Below are 16,135 nucleotides of genomic sequence, written 5' to 3' on the forward strand. Positions count from 1 at the left end.
TCATAACTCTGCTTGTCTTTTTTTTGGTGGCTGTAATAACACCATTGTTACTGTAGGTGGCAGCAGCCGACTCGAATCAAGTGACTGAAAGACGCAGAGGAAGAAAATAGTCTCGCTTAAAGACCCCGAACAACAACAAAAACCTGGGTTCAGTACTTTACCGGTTTGAAAACGCGAAGTTATTGCTGCTTTTTTTTTTAATGGGAGCATATATAATAATTTAAAAAAATGTTCAATGAAAACTCTTCTGCGAGTGAAGCCGGTGAAGTCGCTTGTGGAGACGGAGAAGAGAATGTGCCCGTCTGTGAATCAAAGGAGCGGGGCTTTAATGCTGCTCATGAGACCCCCTCTGCCAGGTTTCTGCGGGCTGAACTGGAGCTGAACGCTCACCTCCGTGGCCTCTGCTTCAGCGACCCTGTCCGGTACATCTACAACCCGCTGGAGTACGCCTGGGACACCCACCGCTGCTATGTGGAGAAGTACTGTCAGGCCGGACAAAAGATCCTGTTTTTGGGGATGAATCCCGGACCTTTCGGAATGGCTCAGACAGGGGTGAGCACACATTTTGAGGCATAGTACAGTTTCCAAATCGCCGTGACCGTAACAGGAGCACAGCAGTGGTAAAAGGTTTTAAAGGGCTGTGAATGCGGAAGCTAACGCAAACAAACTAAGGAGACAGCCTGCCAGGGGCGCTCCTATCATGTTTTCAGCGGGGTGTCGCAGCAGAGACCTGCAACATGGTGTATACTGCCTATTAAATGCAGCACACACCAGGATGAATGATTTAAGATTTAATTAAACAGTGTCACAGGACAGGAACTTGAACATTGCTTTGTATGGAATAACTGTTTTGCAAAGTGATGAAACAAGACTAATATGTAGCAATATTAACAGTTTTAACACCAAAATATACACTAGCTAGCCACTTTATTAGGTACGCATTGCTAGTACTAGGTCGGACCCCCCATTTGGCTTCAGAGCTGCCTTAATTCTTCGTGTCACAGATTCAACAAGATGCTGGAAACAATCGAGATTTTGGTCCATATTGACATGAGAGCATCACACCGGAGGATGGGTACACTGCAGTCATTAAAGCAACAATGCAAACTGAAGACTTGACAGGACTGGTGCCCAGTGTGGTCTTCTGCAGCTTCAAGCTTCAGCCTATTCAGAGATACTCTTGCGCATACCTTCAATTAATTAACACGCTGTCATTTTACAGCATGTTAATTAAATGTGTTGTTTAGCACAGCTGCATTGTCAGTCCACTGTTTTATTACGGCCTCATGCTGGATTTGAGGGTCTTACATGTTTATAACAGTAATTACCACAACCCTTATTTAGCGCTACTTTTAATTAAAATTCCCAGTGTAGCACTTTGACATTTTGTTATTGCACACACAACAGTGAGGGGGCAGAAAGTTTGATGAGAAGAGCTGATCATCTTAAATAACTGAACCAACTGACAATTAGTAGTCGTCTTCCTGTATGATGAGGATATTAAACTGCTGTGGCATCTGTAAAGGATACAGCTCTTCATCCTCTATTATAGCTCCTATCTCTCTCCATCCTGTTTCCTCCACATGTATTTAAGGAATTGAGACGTCATGTAGAGAAAGCATGCAGGGTCACTGCAAGGGACAGAGAAAATGAGGAGCCACAAAATGGAGAGATGATAAAACCCCTCTGTTGCATCATGAAGACTCCCAGGCTCCCTCTGACCTCAGAGCTGCTTTAAATAATCTGTTTCTCTTTGCGCAGGTCCCGTTTGGTGAGGTGAAGTCAGTTGTCGACTGGCTGAAGATCACGGGGGAGGTCGGCCGCCCACAAAATGAGCACCCAAAGAGACGAATCACGGGGCTCTCCTGCACTCAGAGCGAAGTGAGCGGCGCTCGTTTTTGGGGCTTCTTCAGAAAATTGTGCCGTGACCCGGAGGTCTTCTTCCAGCACTGCTTTGTGCACAACCTGTGCCCGTTAATCTTCATGAGCGACAGCGGGAAGAATTTAACACCCCCCGAGCTGCCCGCAGCTGAACGGGAGGCCCTGCTGCGCCTGTGTGACATTGCACTGTGCCAGGTGGTGGAGGCACTGAACGTTTCCATGGTGATTGGTGTAGGAAAGGTGGCAGAGCAACGGGCACGGCGGGCCCTGTCTGCTGCAGGTGTCAATGTGCGTGTTGAGGGCATCATGCATCCATCGCCCAGGAACCCGCTGGCTAATAAGGGCTGGGAGGATGTAGCTAAAGCCAAACTGCAGGAACTTGGTGTTCTATCCCTTCTAATTAAAACTTGCGCCAATAAGTCATGATTAATCTATTCACTCCAACACCAGATGAAGATGTGTGGCATTCCTGTGTATCTTTCAGTTCACAGATGGTTTGGTGCACTGTTGAGAAGGGCACACTCACTCACCTCTTCATGGCTCCATCTGTGTGTCCAAACACATGCTGGTAGCTCCAAGGAGAACCTGTAACACTACTGCTTTTCCACATCTGTTACCACAAATGCTGTAAACACATCTGCTCTGCAACTGCTTTTTCTTCTCTAAAGGTCTGTCTGCATTACTTCAAGACGAGACTCCTGCTGTGATCAGAGGCTGCAGCATGACTTTAAAATACGGAGCCAGAAATATTTCTACACTAATGACTGTACGGTGCTCAGGGTGTATGTGTATATTCCATATTGTATTTTTCTTTGTGCGTATGACAAGTGCTACATCTACAACTGAACCCTACAATTAAAGTTCATGTGGCCTTATATTAATCAGCTAATTAAGATGTGACCGATGACTTTCCTATAAAAGGACAGTGTTGCTGTGTTAATATCAACGAGGGTCACAAAATTAGATCGGAATAGAAAAGACCAGAATTTAGTGAAAGTCTAAATAATTTTAGCTGGCTGCACAGACAGCTTATTGTCATGTTGCACAAAAAATATATTCATACAGTGATAATTACATGAGCAGAATCGATCTGTGATGCTCTTTATGACATGTTTTATAGCTCTATTTTAAATTTTCGTTTAGCTTGGTATTTTATGGGTGTGCACACTGACTTTCCAGTTTCAGTTTTGTTTTTATTTTACTATTTTTTATTTTATTTTATTTTACTGTTGAAATAAATACTGGCTGATCAAATCTGATGCTGCAAACATGAAGTTATACTGCCAGTTAAGGCATATGTTTAGCAGGGAGCAGGTTGTTGAAACATATGCCAGTTGTGAAAGTAATCTGTCATTAACTGAAATACTGAGTTAATGAAAGTTCTCTGCTTTTATGGCCACAGAGAAATATAGAGGAAAACTGGGAAAACCCAGGTATAAATCATAAAAAGAGTAATTGTTGAAAGCACTATTATCAGTATGACCACACTGACATGTAAAATATAGCTCTGAAAAAAATCAGATGACCCCGCCCCCCATGAGCAAGCACTTTGGTGACAGTGAGAAGGAAAACTCCCCTTTAACAGGAAGAAACCTGAATTACATACATGAAAGAGACGAGATGGCCTTTTTTCTTTTTCAACCTAAATGCAAATTTATGAACTGCAGCTTTCTTTCTTTTTTTTTAGAAGAATAAATCATACCTACAGGTATGCTGACTCAGCAGGGATAATATTAAAAATTAAAATCAAATTATTTGACGGCAATAGGAAAACATCCCACAAGAGCCTCCCTGCGTTATATAGTTTTTCTTTACATAAAGACTTTTCCACCATGAGAAAGTGTGTGAATTAAGTGCTCACATGAAACCTACTCAGTTAGTACTTTGTGTTAACAAATGCAACTCTCTTGGCTTTGTGCCGAAGCTACACTGCCATCAAGTGTTCAGAGTGGGGACATGATTCTTACACAATCACAGGGGGGGGGGGGGGGGGGGGAAAGGTACACGATATTAGATTTGCAGTCTTTGCTTAAAAAAACAAACTTGGATACGATGTGTTTATCACTGGTTCGGGATTATCAGATCAGATTCAAATAAGTGCAGAATATCCTCATTTTCCATATTAAAAACAAAACAAAAAAAGAATCTCTTTGCTGTGATACTCCTGGTTTTATGCTTCTTGCTGGTTTCTGGCTGGTGGGTGCGCTGAAGTTGTTATTAACATAAATGTGAAGCTCTGATGATTTCCTCACCCCCACCAGTGCCACTACTGAGAACTGCAATCAGCAGTAACACCAGGCAGAGGATCTCGTGTCCTGTGATTGTAATGGGAGTTGAAGTCCGCAGCTCCACCGTGTCAGTTGAGAAGCTGTGTACTCATGAACTGCATCTCCCGCGACTCAGTGAGTGTCACTAATTTTACTCTGGTTGCACATGGTTCAAGAGATGTTGTGAAAGTCTTGCACCTTCTCATCAGTATCGACAGACTGATGCACAGCTCCTGTCCCGCATGAGGTAGCAGAGCCATCGAGTTCATTTCAGAAGACTCAGGTAAGATTAACACCACTGAGTTTCAGCATTTAGGCCAAGATTGACCTGTTGACTTGTTAACAATGGGAACGAGTTGAGTTGTTAGCTGAATGTCTCGCCTGCAGACATGAGGGAAGATTGATTATAATTTGTTTGTTTTTTACATTTCTGTAAAAGCTTTATTTGTTATGTTATTATGTGTACCATTATTATATGATATTTATGTTTTTTTGGAATTAAATATATTAAAAAATGTTTTAGTATAAAGCTATTAGCTAACTTTGACTTTTTATAAATAAAAACAAATTTGAAAGACTTTCCATTAGTCTTTAAATAGAGTGGTCATTCTTATATGTGACGACAAAGAGATACAACCAGATCTCTCCGTCTCTGTTTATTTTGTAGGCTATATGGCATAATGTTACTCCTCAGTAGGTAAACAAGCTGATGAGCCGTAGGTCACTCCTGTTATGACCATGCTGCATTCCTGGACCGATGCTGCTATCGTCTTTCATCAGCTGTTCGCATGTTTTCTTCTTTAACAGCAAAGCTTCCTACCGTCATGGACAAACAGCCCAGGGTGGTGTTTCGAAATGTGGGGCAAGTGTACTTCCCCCAAACCAGGGTGGAGTGCCACTACAGTCTGACCTCAGACCATCAGTGGAGCAATAGTGACTGGATAGGAATTTTTGAGGTACGGTCATCAACTACAGCACCGTCCCATGTGTTGCATCGTGGTAGTCACATTGTGTGCTTTATGACATAGAGTGTGTTTATCCTATTATAGATGGGATGGACTTCAGTCAAACAGTATTACACATACACATGGGCTACTGTTCCTGAAGGCTACACAGAGGGAACCAGTGTTGACTTCTGTGCAGTTTTCCAGGGTAAGAACTGTAATAAACGCTCCTGATGGTTAATTGTCTGTTTTGTTGTTGTTGTTATTTGTTTGTCTGGCTGAAATTGCCCTGTCCTCCCTGGTTGCACATTTGATAAATACTGTGTGTTTGTTTGTTCCTGTAAGCATAGATTCATATTTCGTAATAAACTTTATTGATGTTAGACCTGGCTCTGATGCAGCACCTCAGTTCAGCATCTGTCTGAAATAAGCCTTTTTAGCTCCTTTTCATTGGCTGCCCCTCATGAGCACAACGACTAAACTCCAAAACTGTGCCTCAAAAAATGAATACGATAGATATCCCTTCACTTTGACATCATTTCATCTCAGAGTGATTACTATACAACCACAGACATAAAAATCTGAAACTTTAATATCCACCACTGTTTATGTATGACAGAGAAGGAGGAAAAGCATAACGGGTCCTCTTTAAACCTGCATTCTTTCTAATAGCCAGCAGGGGGAGACTTTGGATTCACCAAAGAAAAACTATTTTGTAGACGTCTCAGTATGCAGTATCCAGATAGGTTTATATTCTTAATTGTAACACAGGATGGTGAATATTTTGACAATTGTGGCCCCATTCGGGGAAAAAAGATCATTTAGGGTGTAGTTGAAAAGTTATGTCTGAAATATCAGTTTCTAAATCAGTCCCACCCTTTGCTTGTTGTCTACCTATAGACAAACAAATAAATAAACAGACAGATAAAACCCAAAATGTGGACGTCAAAGTGGTTATGTCCACCTCTCATATGCAGTCTGTCTCTGTGTCGCACCCAGCAGTGATATCTTAAACTACAGTCAACTACGCCCGTCAGTGGTCCCTGACACCCTGGGGGAAAACAACCTGCTTTCCCTGTAGCCAGCTATGTAGAGAATGAAAGTTTTAATTTCAGTTGTTCAGCAGTTGCTGGAAGGATTTGGGGTTTCCAGGCAGTCTGCTGACTGAGCTCTAGGCCTGTGTAACAGACACACCTCAGAGTGCACTGCTGCATCACCACAGCAAAGTGGTACCAGGGCGGTAAACAAAGATGCTGCTGTGCACTTTCATAGAAGATTAGCTGTTGTTTTTAATGTTTTCACTGTGATCAAATAAAACTAATTTATGCAAAGCATTAGGAGCTTATAATGAGATTGTACTGCACTAGTTTTAGTTTTTTTGTATTTGGGCCTTATTTTGCATTATCGTAACTGTAACTGACAGTAACTGACAGCTAATTTTAGGCACTAGAGGATAATAAGAAATGTCTTCTTGATACAGCATCATACCTGCCCCGCCCCGGTACTGTAGAGTACCAATTTGTGTATGTGGACAAGATAGGAGAGGTGTGTGCCCGTAGTCGTCCCTTCACTTTCTGTGCACCCAAGCCGCTGGAGGAGCTTGAGACCCTGAAAGAAGAAGAAGATGCAGAGGATGGAGAAGAAGAGCTGCTCTTAGTCATTCCCAGAGCTCAGCTGCTGCAGGTTGGAAGAGAAAATGTTTATTTCTTTTTATTATCTTTGACACAGGAATTAGAAATATGCCTGAAAATGCTTCATCATTTCTTTCTGTGTTGTCCACAGAGTCGGCTGGAGGAGTGCTTAAAAACGCAAGGAGGTCTGCAGCAAGCGTTGGATGTAGCGAAAAAGGAAACAGAGAATGAGAAAGAAAACAGCAGAGAAGCAAGAAGTGAATGGGAATATGAAAGAGAAGCAATGAAGGAGGAGATCATGGAGCTCAGAGACAACCTGAAACACAGCCGCGAGATGCTGAAGACAATTGAGGTAAAACACGAGGTGCACACTGATCACCAGTGTGCACTGATAGCTGATCATTGAAAATTGATGAAAAGATGTATTCTCTTTTCTCTCCATGCAACTGAAAGGATGCGAAATACAGTCAAGAAAGTCTGGCCTCTGAGCTGAGTAAACTTGCGACTGAAAAAGCTGAAAGAGAGCAGCGCATCAAAGACCTGGAGGAGGATGTCGAGATTCTGGCTGAGCGAGAGAAAGAGCAAAACAGGGAACTGGAAAGGCAAGCCCTCGCAACACATGTCAGCTGAGTCATTCTCCAGCCACTTTGGCCTGAAAAGTGAATTTATTTAGTTTTTACCACAGGCTGAAAGAAAGAGTGAAGAAAATGTCCTGTCAAATGAAGCACGATGAGGAGAAGAGGAAGTCTCTGCAGGTTAACTGCTGTGAAGCTTGTCACTCTATAACACAATAACCCGTCATCTCACTAAAAACAGACAAGAATCAGATATTTTCCTGTCTTTTCTTCTGGCATATTCTCCCACATTGTTTCTCTTCATGCTCCTTGACTAACCGAAGATGGAAAATGAGGATGCTCTTGCCGAGGCACGACTGCTCCAGGAACGTCTCGAGGCCAGCGACCATGTGGCAGAAGGCCTGCGTAGGGAGCTGAGGGACCTGAGCACCCGACAGGGTCACACCCACACTGACCTGCACCAAGCCCGACTCCAAGTGGCCCAGCTCACTCTGCAGCTGTCTGAGGAGAACCTCCTCCTGAGGGAGGAGAGGGCCAACTGGGCTTTGGAGAGAGAGGCATACAGACATGCAGCAGAAGTGAGGATGCAGAATATGCATCAAAGTAAAAAACAACAACAAAAAAACCCAGAAGAAACAACAAAAAAACTAAACTGTTTTCATGTTTTTGTGCAGACTGACAAAAAGAAGCTGCAAGATCTTGCCTGCGAGGTGCAGAAGAAGGAAGAGTGGCTCCAGGAGGAGAGGATGGAGAGGGAGAAACTAGAAGTGCAGCTCGGGAGAGAGAAAGACTACAATAAAGTAAGAAACTCAAAGCACATCGCAATCGCCGTTCAGCTCTAAATATAACTGCTTATGTGCCGCAATTCTGCATCATGAGATGCTCAACTTACAGTACAGAGAGCTGTGCCAGACTTCTTTCATTACTCACATACTGGCACAAATAGAAAAGCTTCCATGAACACGACAACATGTGATGAACAGCAGGGAAGACAAGAAGACCCTTCAGATTGGTGGGCGTTCAGGCGGTCTGAGTATAAATGTTGCTGCCCCCTGTAGGTGCTGCTGGGTGAGGCGAAGCGTGAGCTGCAGGAGCTGAGGGCCAGTTTGAGAAAGGTCCAGAAAGAAAGGGAGGAGGAACAGCTTCAAAACCAGGCAAGGATTCAACACCGGATCAACAGCACAGCTCACGATTCTTTAATCTACCACAAGAAACAGTATAGGGACGCTAAGCCCTGCGCTTTGGCTCTGCTCTTCACAGGATAGGCATGAATTAAACTGCAACAGAACACAGCAAAATGTGTTTTTCCCCCAAGCTCAGTTACACATTTTAGAGAGCGACTGCTGATTAGTTTAGGTATTTATTCTCATCACCTTCATTTCCCGATCAAATCTGTGTTTTTGTAATTTGAACCTTGCAGGATTTGGTGAACTGCATCCATCAGTTAGAGCAGAGATTAGGGATTGTGTCAGTAGATGAAGCAAGCAGTACAGCTCCCACGTGCATATGTAAGTAAAAAGATCTTTTTGCATGCCACGCTGCTATTTCATTGAACTGTAATGAAAACTAAGGTAAAGACTCAGTGCTGGTTCGTACAGCTCCTGGCTCTACCCCTGCGAGTGATGAGAGTGCTTCCTCAGCTTCCTCCAGGTCAGTCTGTGCACCTGTTTCCTCGTCCAATGACCTGAAGCAGCCCGACAGAGCTGAGATCCCTCCTGAGATACAGATCCAGAGCGAGGAAGAAGACACACCAGCCTCTGACACACAGGTAAACCCAGGACTGATACACCTAGGTAGGGAAATATTTGACTAGTTGGCCAAATTAGTCTGCAATTTCTGTTTCACAGGTGAGTGCTGCCTGTTGGAAACCAACTACTAAAGTCTTAGACTTTAGACAAAGTCTAATGTGTCTAAAGTCACATTAGACAAAAGCACCAGATGTATCATCTGAGAGCCCCCATCGTCACAACATGTCTCCTAACTAATCCATTTAATCATTTTTGGCTTGTGTAGTGAGCTTATTTCAATTCCTTATAGACAACTTCCTCATATTTGAAGTGGTTTCCAACAAATAACTGCATTTTGCAGTATAATGTAGATGATATTTGATACGGATTATTAGTACAGCGCAAACGTTTGAGGCCTTTCAGTTGTTGCATACAGTCAGAGTCATGAAGAACTATTTTCTCCTGCACCAGATTATTTGACCCTCACTAAATCCTAAACTAGCGGTTTTAAAAAGGCAAATGATGATCTCTTCGAATGCTGATTCGATTTATTTCATCTACTGCGCTCTACTGGGTACTAATTGCTCATTAAAGACTATTTCTCAGAGCTCTTTTACACCACAGAAAATAAGATGAAAGTAAAATGAGTACCACACTATATTTCCGTTTTGAAACCCAAGTGTCCAAGTGTTCTGGGTGGATACATACCCACAGTTCACCCGCATTTCTGCCTCTGTCTGTTGAACCAGGATGAGGAAAGGGAGCAGCGTGAACCCTCCGCTGCTGAAAGAAAGAAACTGATCCTACCAGAGCTCATCAACCCCGTCTTCAGGTGACACGGCTGGCTTTCCAGCAGTTACACTTCACACGCCCTATTTTCTCCGCCACAGCTGAAAATAAGACTGAATAAAATAATAGGACGGTCATGCTAAGCGAGAAGGAGAACTGTGGAATTATTTTTACCTTTGCTTAAAACTTTCAACTCTCTTTGCCTCTGCAGTGAGCTGGCTGACTCCCCCATGTGGTAACACAGGGATGGATGGCAGGTTTCCCGTGTACCACTGCGGTATTATTTTATATGGGTCATAAGAACACTTGAGACCTATATAAAGTCCCCGTCACAAAGGGTATTGTGCTTTTACCTCAAGAGTGTCTTTTAGGAATTTGCAAGTCTTAAGTGGGCTAATTTTCGCCGTTGTTTTATGCTGTTTGTGGTTTTAATTCTGATTCAAACTTAGTGACACTCAGGATGAATCTTAAGTGCAAATTGAATTTTTGCTTTCCGAACTTTTAGATGAAGATTCATATTTTTGAACTTTTATTTCATTATTAGGTGTCTGTTTCACAGCTGTTATGAGATATCAGTTGCACACATAGCCTCCCCCCCCACCCCCACCCCCCCACCCCCGGGCTCTGCATGTGAGTGCGACTGCACAAAGTGTGTCAAGTGTGTGGGTGTGGGTCACAGTCAAGTGTGAAATGCTTTGCTCCTGGCTCGTTTGGTGCAGTTCAGGTAAAAGTTTGTTATTCAATGGTGCTCTTTAATAAAACATAATAATGAATACCAGGTGAGTGCTGTGCCTAAACGTCATTATTTCACCGTGACATTTGATGATTTTTCCTAAAGTGACCCAGAAATGTGCAAAAATGTTCTTTGAAAATGTAATACCATTGTTCAGAAATGGTTGTACACCGATGCTGTTCCAGGTCATGTTTGACCGGCATCTCTTCAGATAGATTTCAAGGTAGCACTTTATAATAGTGTCACAGTATTAAGTATAAGTATTAGTAAGCACTTAATTCATCATTTATCATTACTTCTCCTTAGTATGTCTTTGATAAATACAGATGTTTATCCATGTGTTACTGTTACACCATGTACAGCAATGATAGTTGTGTAGCTATATACAGCCTTCATTGCTACCACATCACTGCTAATAATAATCATAATAATTATATATTATAATGCCATGGAAATGACAACTTAAGCACTTCCTAATACCTTAATAAAACTTAGTAGTTTCTGAGGTAGTATTCTGAGGTGAGATTAAAGTGAAAGCCAAACTAGATTAAAAGAGGAGTTGTGGGAAGTCATCAGGTCATTAAAGAGCCTGAACTGCCACCAGTCCTGCAGATGCAACATTTCCTACCGCTGCTTTCAATGCACAGACTAGTTTATGACAAGCATTTTTTTAAATGTTGTATTAATCTTGACAATAACAGATTAGAACATACTTAAATCATTGTGGCTGTTATGTTTTCATGTCTCAAGCGAAACAGGACATGATATTGTGCGATAGCATGCGGAAAAATAGTCGTCCATTTATTAATGTCAGACACTTATTATCAGGGAATTCTTGGCCTGGGTCACACTGAAGTATGTGAGTGTTAAAAGATGAGTGGCTGCTTGGTTCAAAGATGTGTAAAGGGATTTCAAAGAAGATGACAAGTGGAGACGCTATAAGGTCTGAGAACAAAAAGAGCATTTATCAAAATACAAGAAACAACAAATAACAAATCACGAGCCCCCAAACAGCAAAATATAGTATTGACTTCTCATAAAAATGTAAAAACAAGAACATATCAACCCAGTTTTTGGATTTCCGTGTGTGTGAGTGCATGGATGTCAGAGCCATCAAAGCTATTTTGATACAAGTCAAGTTGAATTAAAACTCATGAGGAACCTGAATCCCTGAACACGATAGAGACAACGACCTTAATAAAAGCGGTAAGCATTGTAAATGTTTTGTCCAAATGTAACGTAAAATCCATATTTGATCTTTTTTAAATGCCGTACGCGTGTGTAGAGCTCTTTTTAAACTGCACCAGCTCAAATCCAGAAAAAACTAACAAGGTTTTAAAACAAATAAAGGAAGGAAAAAACCTGTTCCAAACTATCATGGTTATATGAAATACTTTTAAATACTGAACAGTTTGAGTCGGGCTGATCGTGTCCAAGGTGTGTTCTGTCCTTTCCCACGGTTGTTTGGTTCTAAGGTTTTCACAATAAAACAGCAAAATTACCAAATTTAGGAGCAAACTTGGTGGGCCTTTCTTATTTAACACGCCTTCTGTCTTTATCAACATAGCGCACACGAGAGCCCCACTCAGTCACTCAGTGCCTGTTTGTGTCGGACGGTTGTTGGCCAGAACTCGAGCAGTCCCAAAACAAGTGTACGTGCGAGGGATTTCTCCAACCTAAAGAAAAAAAGATCTAATATTTGTATGTTTTTTTTTTTTTTTTCATTTTTAGTTGCAAAATCCATTTTATACACATTTACAGATGCTGATAATTGGACACTCACTCATGTGGATGATGGCAGTGATGTAACGTGTCTATTACAGCACCCTGTTTACTGGGACACGCTCACGCACACACACATCTGAGGTTTCTGTGATGTAAACGGCTTTTAATGGTTGTGTTTGCTTGGTGGAGTCTTTGCTTGCCTTAAAACAACAGGAAGAAAATCTTATGGCTTAACTTTACCTGGTTGTTTGAACGAGTGCATGTACTGAAAGTTTTAATGATTCCTAACCTGTGTGAAAGAAGAACGTCTGATGGAAAAGAAAAGAAATACTGTAAAAACAGCTGAAGCGTGGCCCTGATCAACTGGAGATATGTTTTCCCGCATTTCTCTGACATTTTTATTATTTGGCCCACAAGCACCCGGGTTTGAATTAAAGCTGAAGTCCTCTTGCATTTCTTTCAGATTAGCCAATCACCAATCCTGAATGATCACACTTTGAGTTTGAGTCCTGCTCATGACTCCCATGACTCTTTAGCTATTGCTCTTTTTCCTTTTTGTTTTCCTCTTTTCTTCTGCTATTGCTTCACTGTGTCCGATAAAACTAACGCATACGATAAAAAGCACAAATGTCCAGTCAGATGCGAGCACTGACTGTGAAAATATACACAAGAAAAAAAAGCAACACGAGGTCCCACAAACAAACAAAAGACAAAACAGTAATGTGTACATGCTTATAAAAACCATACAATGAAAAAATAAGTAGCATATCTCTGAATAGTAATAAAAGTAATTCTGAGAAGACATCTGTGGCATCTGGACGCCACATAAGAGTTCTGTCGCTGCAATGTACTCTTACCATCAATTTTATACAAAGCATAGCCCTTAATAGATAGCGGAGGAGTGCTTTTTTTGTCTCTCAACAACTGTTTTTCCTGTCTTTGTGCGGACAAAACCTTTTTCTTTTAATATATATATATCTTTTAAACATTCTGGCACTGATTTTCTTTTTTAACTGTGCCCTCATCAATCCACTGAAATGTAGTGCTTTCGCGTCTCCAAATTCCTCACTTGCTACTATGAATTGAACACATTTTCCTTTCAGTCAGTATGTACAGTATACACGGATATGTGCTGTGCGAAACGCCGTTTTAACAGCTTTAATCTGTGAGGTTTCTACGAGCTGACGTTGCTCGGCGGCGGCGCTCGGCGAATCCGTGCGAGGCAGCGGTGTCGTCTTGTGTCTCTCTTCCTCTGTCTCACTGCGTCTTCCCTGTCACGCCTTTCTTTTGCGCGCCCGCTGCCGCCTCCCCCCGCGCCTCTCCGTCGCTTTCTGCCCCTCGCTCTTTCTCCTCGTCCCAATAGTCGTCCTCTTCCTCCTCCTCTTCTTCCTCGAAGGCTGACTCGTACGTGGCCTTGTCCTCTTGCTTGATGGCTTGAATGGCAGGGGGAGCAGCTGCGCCGCTGTCGCCCGAGTCGCTGCTGTCCTCGAAGGAGTCCGGGTTCTCCAGCATCTCCCTGATCAGGGGAGGCATGGGGCCGGGGATCTCTGTCTTTAGCGTGATGGCTCTTTCTGCACCTGCACACACATGGACATTTATTTACTCGTAGGTATGAAGAAACAAAGAACGTCACATGCTAACAGACAGGAGTCATGTAATTTAAAATATGCTGTCTGGCAGACCTTTCTTCCAAGCATGAATTTACAGTAATGTCTGTTAAATGTTACGAAATTGCTTTGAGGCAACATTTATTTTATTTAAGCGGTTGCCTAACAAGCAATAGGAGCGTAGTTTGAGACCAGCATCATCAGTCTTTTCCTAACCGCTAACTGCTTTGAGCCTGAGCTAATCGGAGCAAAAAATACAAATCTGAAAAGATATTTCAGTACTTATGCGTGTTGAGCTTTGACACTGAGATCTATTCCAAACTGTGGTTGTGCTATGAAAAAAACAAGCTAACCTTTGGTGCTGATTCCCCTGAGGTCTGTGACTTTCATCAGCATTCGGGGAAACATGTGAGGCTTGTTCGGGCGTCTGCGTCGGGTGTAGATCTTCAGGGCCTCTAGCAGCGGTTCCTGCAGCTTGTCCACCTTCTCCGGCTCTTCCAAGTCCATACGGTCTAGTAGTGAAGTGAAGAGAGCGGACACAGCAAAACAATGACAAGAAGCGAGACACTGTTACAGCCTTTATGCTACCGACTGACTGCTAAACTGTGACCGTACACTGATGTCTCTTTCTTTCCATCAATAATTCCACGACTGCAAGCGGACACGATGCAAACAGACGCCGAACAATGACCCAAGTTTACCTCCGCAGATGAGACAGATGGCGCTGAGCAGCCCCGTCTCGGTGTCGTCCATCTCCAAAGGCAGCAGCTGACCGGCAAAAGCAAACACCAGGTCTGTGAGCGGGCCAAAGCCGGCGTTATGCATCTGGGTCCTGTTTAGAGTCAGGCCATCTGAGAAGGTCATCGTGTCCTGCTCTGGTGTGTAGCGAGTGCATATCCTCAGCATCTAAGCAGGGGAAGAATATGATGAGGCATAAACATGAAATTTCTAGACGGAAGTTCACGTTGAAATTTTTTCACGGGAGCTGTTCAGAATCACAAAGCAGCGTGACAAATAGAGAATAGCTTAGGGATGTGGAGGTGTAGTCGATTAAAGGGGAGGAGTAATAGGAACGTGGCGCTAGTACCAGGATGTCCAGACATGCAGATTTGAGGAGGGTGATCTGGTCAGCGATGGTGAGCGTAGTGAAGCCTGGTAGCCGCTTGGCAAACTCCACAATCTTTATAATGCACTTAGTGGAGAGCTCACTGAACTTATCCCATAGGCCCAAGTCCAGCTGCACTCTGTGGTCAGCACTTGAATTCTGGGAGAGAGAAAGAGGGACACTTTTTTCTTTCTTTCTGTGTGACTGTGCAAACTCCACATAGTGTTTGTCCTTCCTGCAAAGCGGTGAGCTTAAGTGGAGCGCGAGTGTCGAGAAGTGGGTGCAATTATGTGCTAAAAAAAAGACTCACTGTGGTGTATTTTCCTAGTTGGCACAGAGACGGGAAGGTCTCTTGGTGAGCTTTGCTGACTTTGTTGACCAGCTCCTCCAGTTCTCCACTTAGTTCGTAGTTCTCGGGCAGCACCACTTCCTCCTTCACGTCCTTCTTCTTTTTGTTCCTGTCGTTACGCACCGCTACCGGGACACACGTGCACGAGATGAGGAAAAGACACAACTCCTTTTGCTTTTTCCTCGATAGCGACACACCGGCAGCCCGTAATATCTGAGACGCTTACCTTCTTTGGACATGCCGACCTCAAAGCACTTCTGCAGCCGACAGTACTGGCAGCGGTTGCGGGTAACTTTGTTGATCTGACAGTTCTTGTCTCTGTGGCACGTATACACCATGTTCTTTTGAATGCTGCGCCTGAAAAAACCCTAAAACAGACACAGGAAAATGTCTTGGACATGGATGCCACACGATAAATACATAAAAAACTTTAAAAAGCTACTGTTGTTAGTCAGGATTTGGTACTATTTAGTGGATCAGTGGAAAGACTGTCTAAATAATTTAATCTTCTGATGTCACAGAACTATAGCAGATATCGATCCCAAGTAGACGCTGAAAGAAAAACTGGCACATGTATTTTTCATGATTGCTTTTTTGCTAAAGCCCATCGGAAGTTACAAAATCCCACGACAAATGAAAACCGTGTCACAGCAGCCAGCCGCGTTAAAAGTACTTTGGATTAAAAAGCAGGAGAGCCTAAAACATTAACCAGCCAACTTCATACTGTAGGTGGCTACATGAGTTAGCTGATACAACAGGGAGGTGGGCAGTGGAGCGGTGCATCAGTCATCTCACATCAACA

General features: G+C 42.9%; 3 protein-coding genes across 7 annotated transcripts in view; 2 read left to right on the plus strand and 1 right to left on the minus strand.

Moving 5' to 3' along the window:
• The first annotated feature begins 65 nt into the window (after window positions 1–65).
• Window positions 66–3,140, plus strand: LOC146709497 (single-strand selective monofunctional uracil DNA glycosylase-like). Its single transcript, XM_085456485.1, has 2 exons — window positions 66–552; window positions 1,762–3,140. The coding sequence occupies exons 1-2, from the start codon at window positions 229–231 to the stop codon at window positions 2,305–2,307; spliced, it is 870 nt and encodes a 289-aa protein (XP_085312611.1). The 5' UTR covers window positions 66–228; the 3' UTR covers window positions 2,308–3,140.
• A 1,077-nt stretch (window positions 3,141–4,217) lies between these two features.
• On the plus strand, window positions 4,218–10,597 carry calcoco1b (calcium binding and coiled-coil domain 1b). Of its 2 annotated transcripts, none has more exons than XM_085456486.1 (14): window positions 4,218–4,431; window positions 4,956–5,104; window positions 5,198–5,300; window positions 6,573–6,775; window positions 6,875–7,075; window positions 7,177–7,325; window positions 7,409–7,478; window positions 7,622–7,876; window positions 7,973–8,098; window positions 8,357–8,452; window positions 8,719–8,806; window positions 8,882–9,066; window positions 9,775–9,857; window positions 10,026–10,597. In XM_085456486.1, the coding sequence occupies exons 2-14, from the start codon at window positions 4,973–4,975 to the stop codon at window positions 10,051–10,053; spliced, it is 1,719 nt and encodes a 572-aa protein (XP_085312612.1). In that variant the 5' UTR covers window positions 4,218–4,431; window positions 4,956–4,972; the 3' UTR covers window positions 10,054–10,597. The 2 variants fall into 2 exon arrangements, with proteins under 2 accessions (XP_085312612.1, XP_085312613.1); XM_085456487.1 differs by having other exon boundaries at window positions 4,223–4,431; window positions 8,897–9,066.
• An 889-nt stretch (window positions 10,598–11,486) lies between these two features.
• Window positions 11,487–16,135, minus strand: part of rargb (retinoic acid receptor, gamma b) — a 50,959-nt gene continuing 46,310 nt past the window's right edge. For all 4 annotated transcript variants that reach the window (XM_085456491.1, XM_085456490.1, XM_085456488.1 and 1 more), the window contains 6 exons: window positions 15,560–15,701; window positions 15,295–15,458; window positions 14,967–15,143; window positions 14,581–14,785; window positions 14,233–14,391; window positions 11,487–13,849 (listed from right to left, as the gene is read on the minus strand). In XM_085456491.1, the coding sequence (XP_085312617.1) occupies window positions 13,530–13,849; window positions 14,233–14,391; window positions 14,581–14,785; window positions 14,967–15,143; window positions 15,295–15,458; window positions 15,560–15,701 (1,167 nt within the window). In that variant the 3' untranslated portion in view covers window positions 11,487–13,529. The remainder of the gene's footprint in view (window positions 13,850–14,232; window positions 14,392–14,580; window positions 14,786–14,966; window positions 15,144–15,294; window positions 15,459–15,559; window positions 15,702–16,135) is intronic.

The sequence above is a fragment of the Copadichromis virginalis genome, linkage group LG5, assembly GCF_057382275.1.
Source record: "Copadichromis virginalis isolate Kocher_CV1m ecotype Utaka linkage group LG5, C_Virginalis_male_GT1.1, whole genome shotgun sequence".
NCBI classification, from domain to species: domain Eukaryota; kingdom Metazoa; phylum Chordata; class Actinopteri; order Cichliformes; family Cichlidae; genus Copadichromis; species Copadichromis virginalis.

Coding starts and splice junctions, on each gene's coding strand:
- LOC146709497 (XM_085456485.1), top strand. CDS start 229: ATGTTCAATGAAAACTCTTCTGCGAGTGAAGCCGGTGAAGTCGCTTGT. Junction 553..1,761: donor TCGGAATGGCTCAGACAGGG/GTGAGCACACAT, acceptor CTCTTTGCGCAG/GTCCCGTTTGGTGAGGTGAA.
- calcoco1b (XM_085456486.1), top strand. CDS start 4,973: ATGGACAAACAGCCCAGGGTGGTGTTTCGAAATGTGGGGCAAGTGTAC. Junction 7,076..7,176: donor AGATGCTGAAGACAATTGAG/GTAAAACACGAG, acceptor TGCAACTGAAAG/GATGCGAAATACAGTCAAGA. Junction 9,067..9,774: donor CACCAGCCTCTGACACACAG/GTAAACCCAGGA, acceptor CTGTTGAACCAG/GATGAGGAAAGGGAGCAGCG.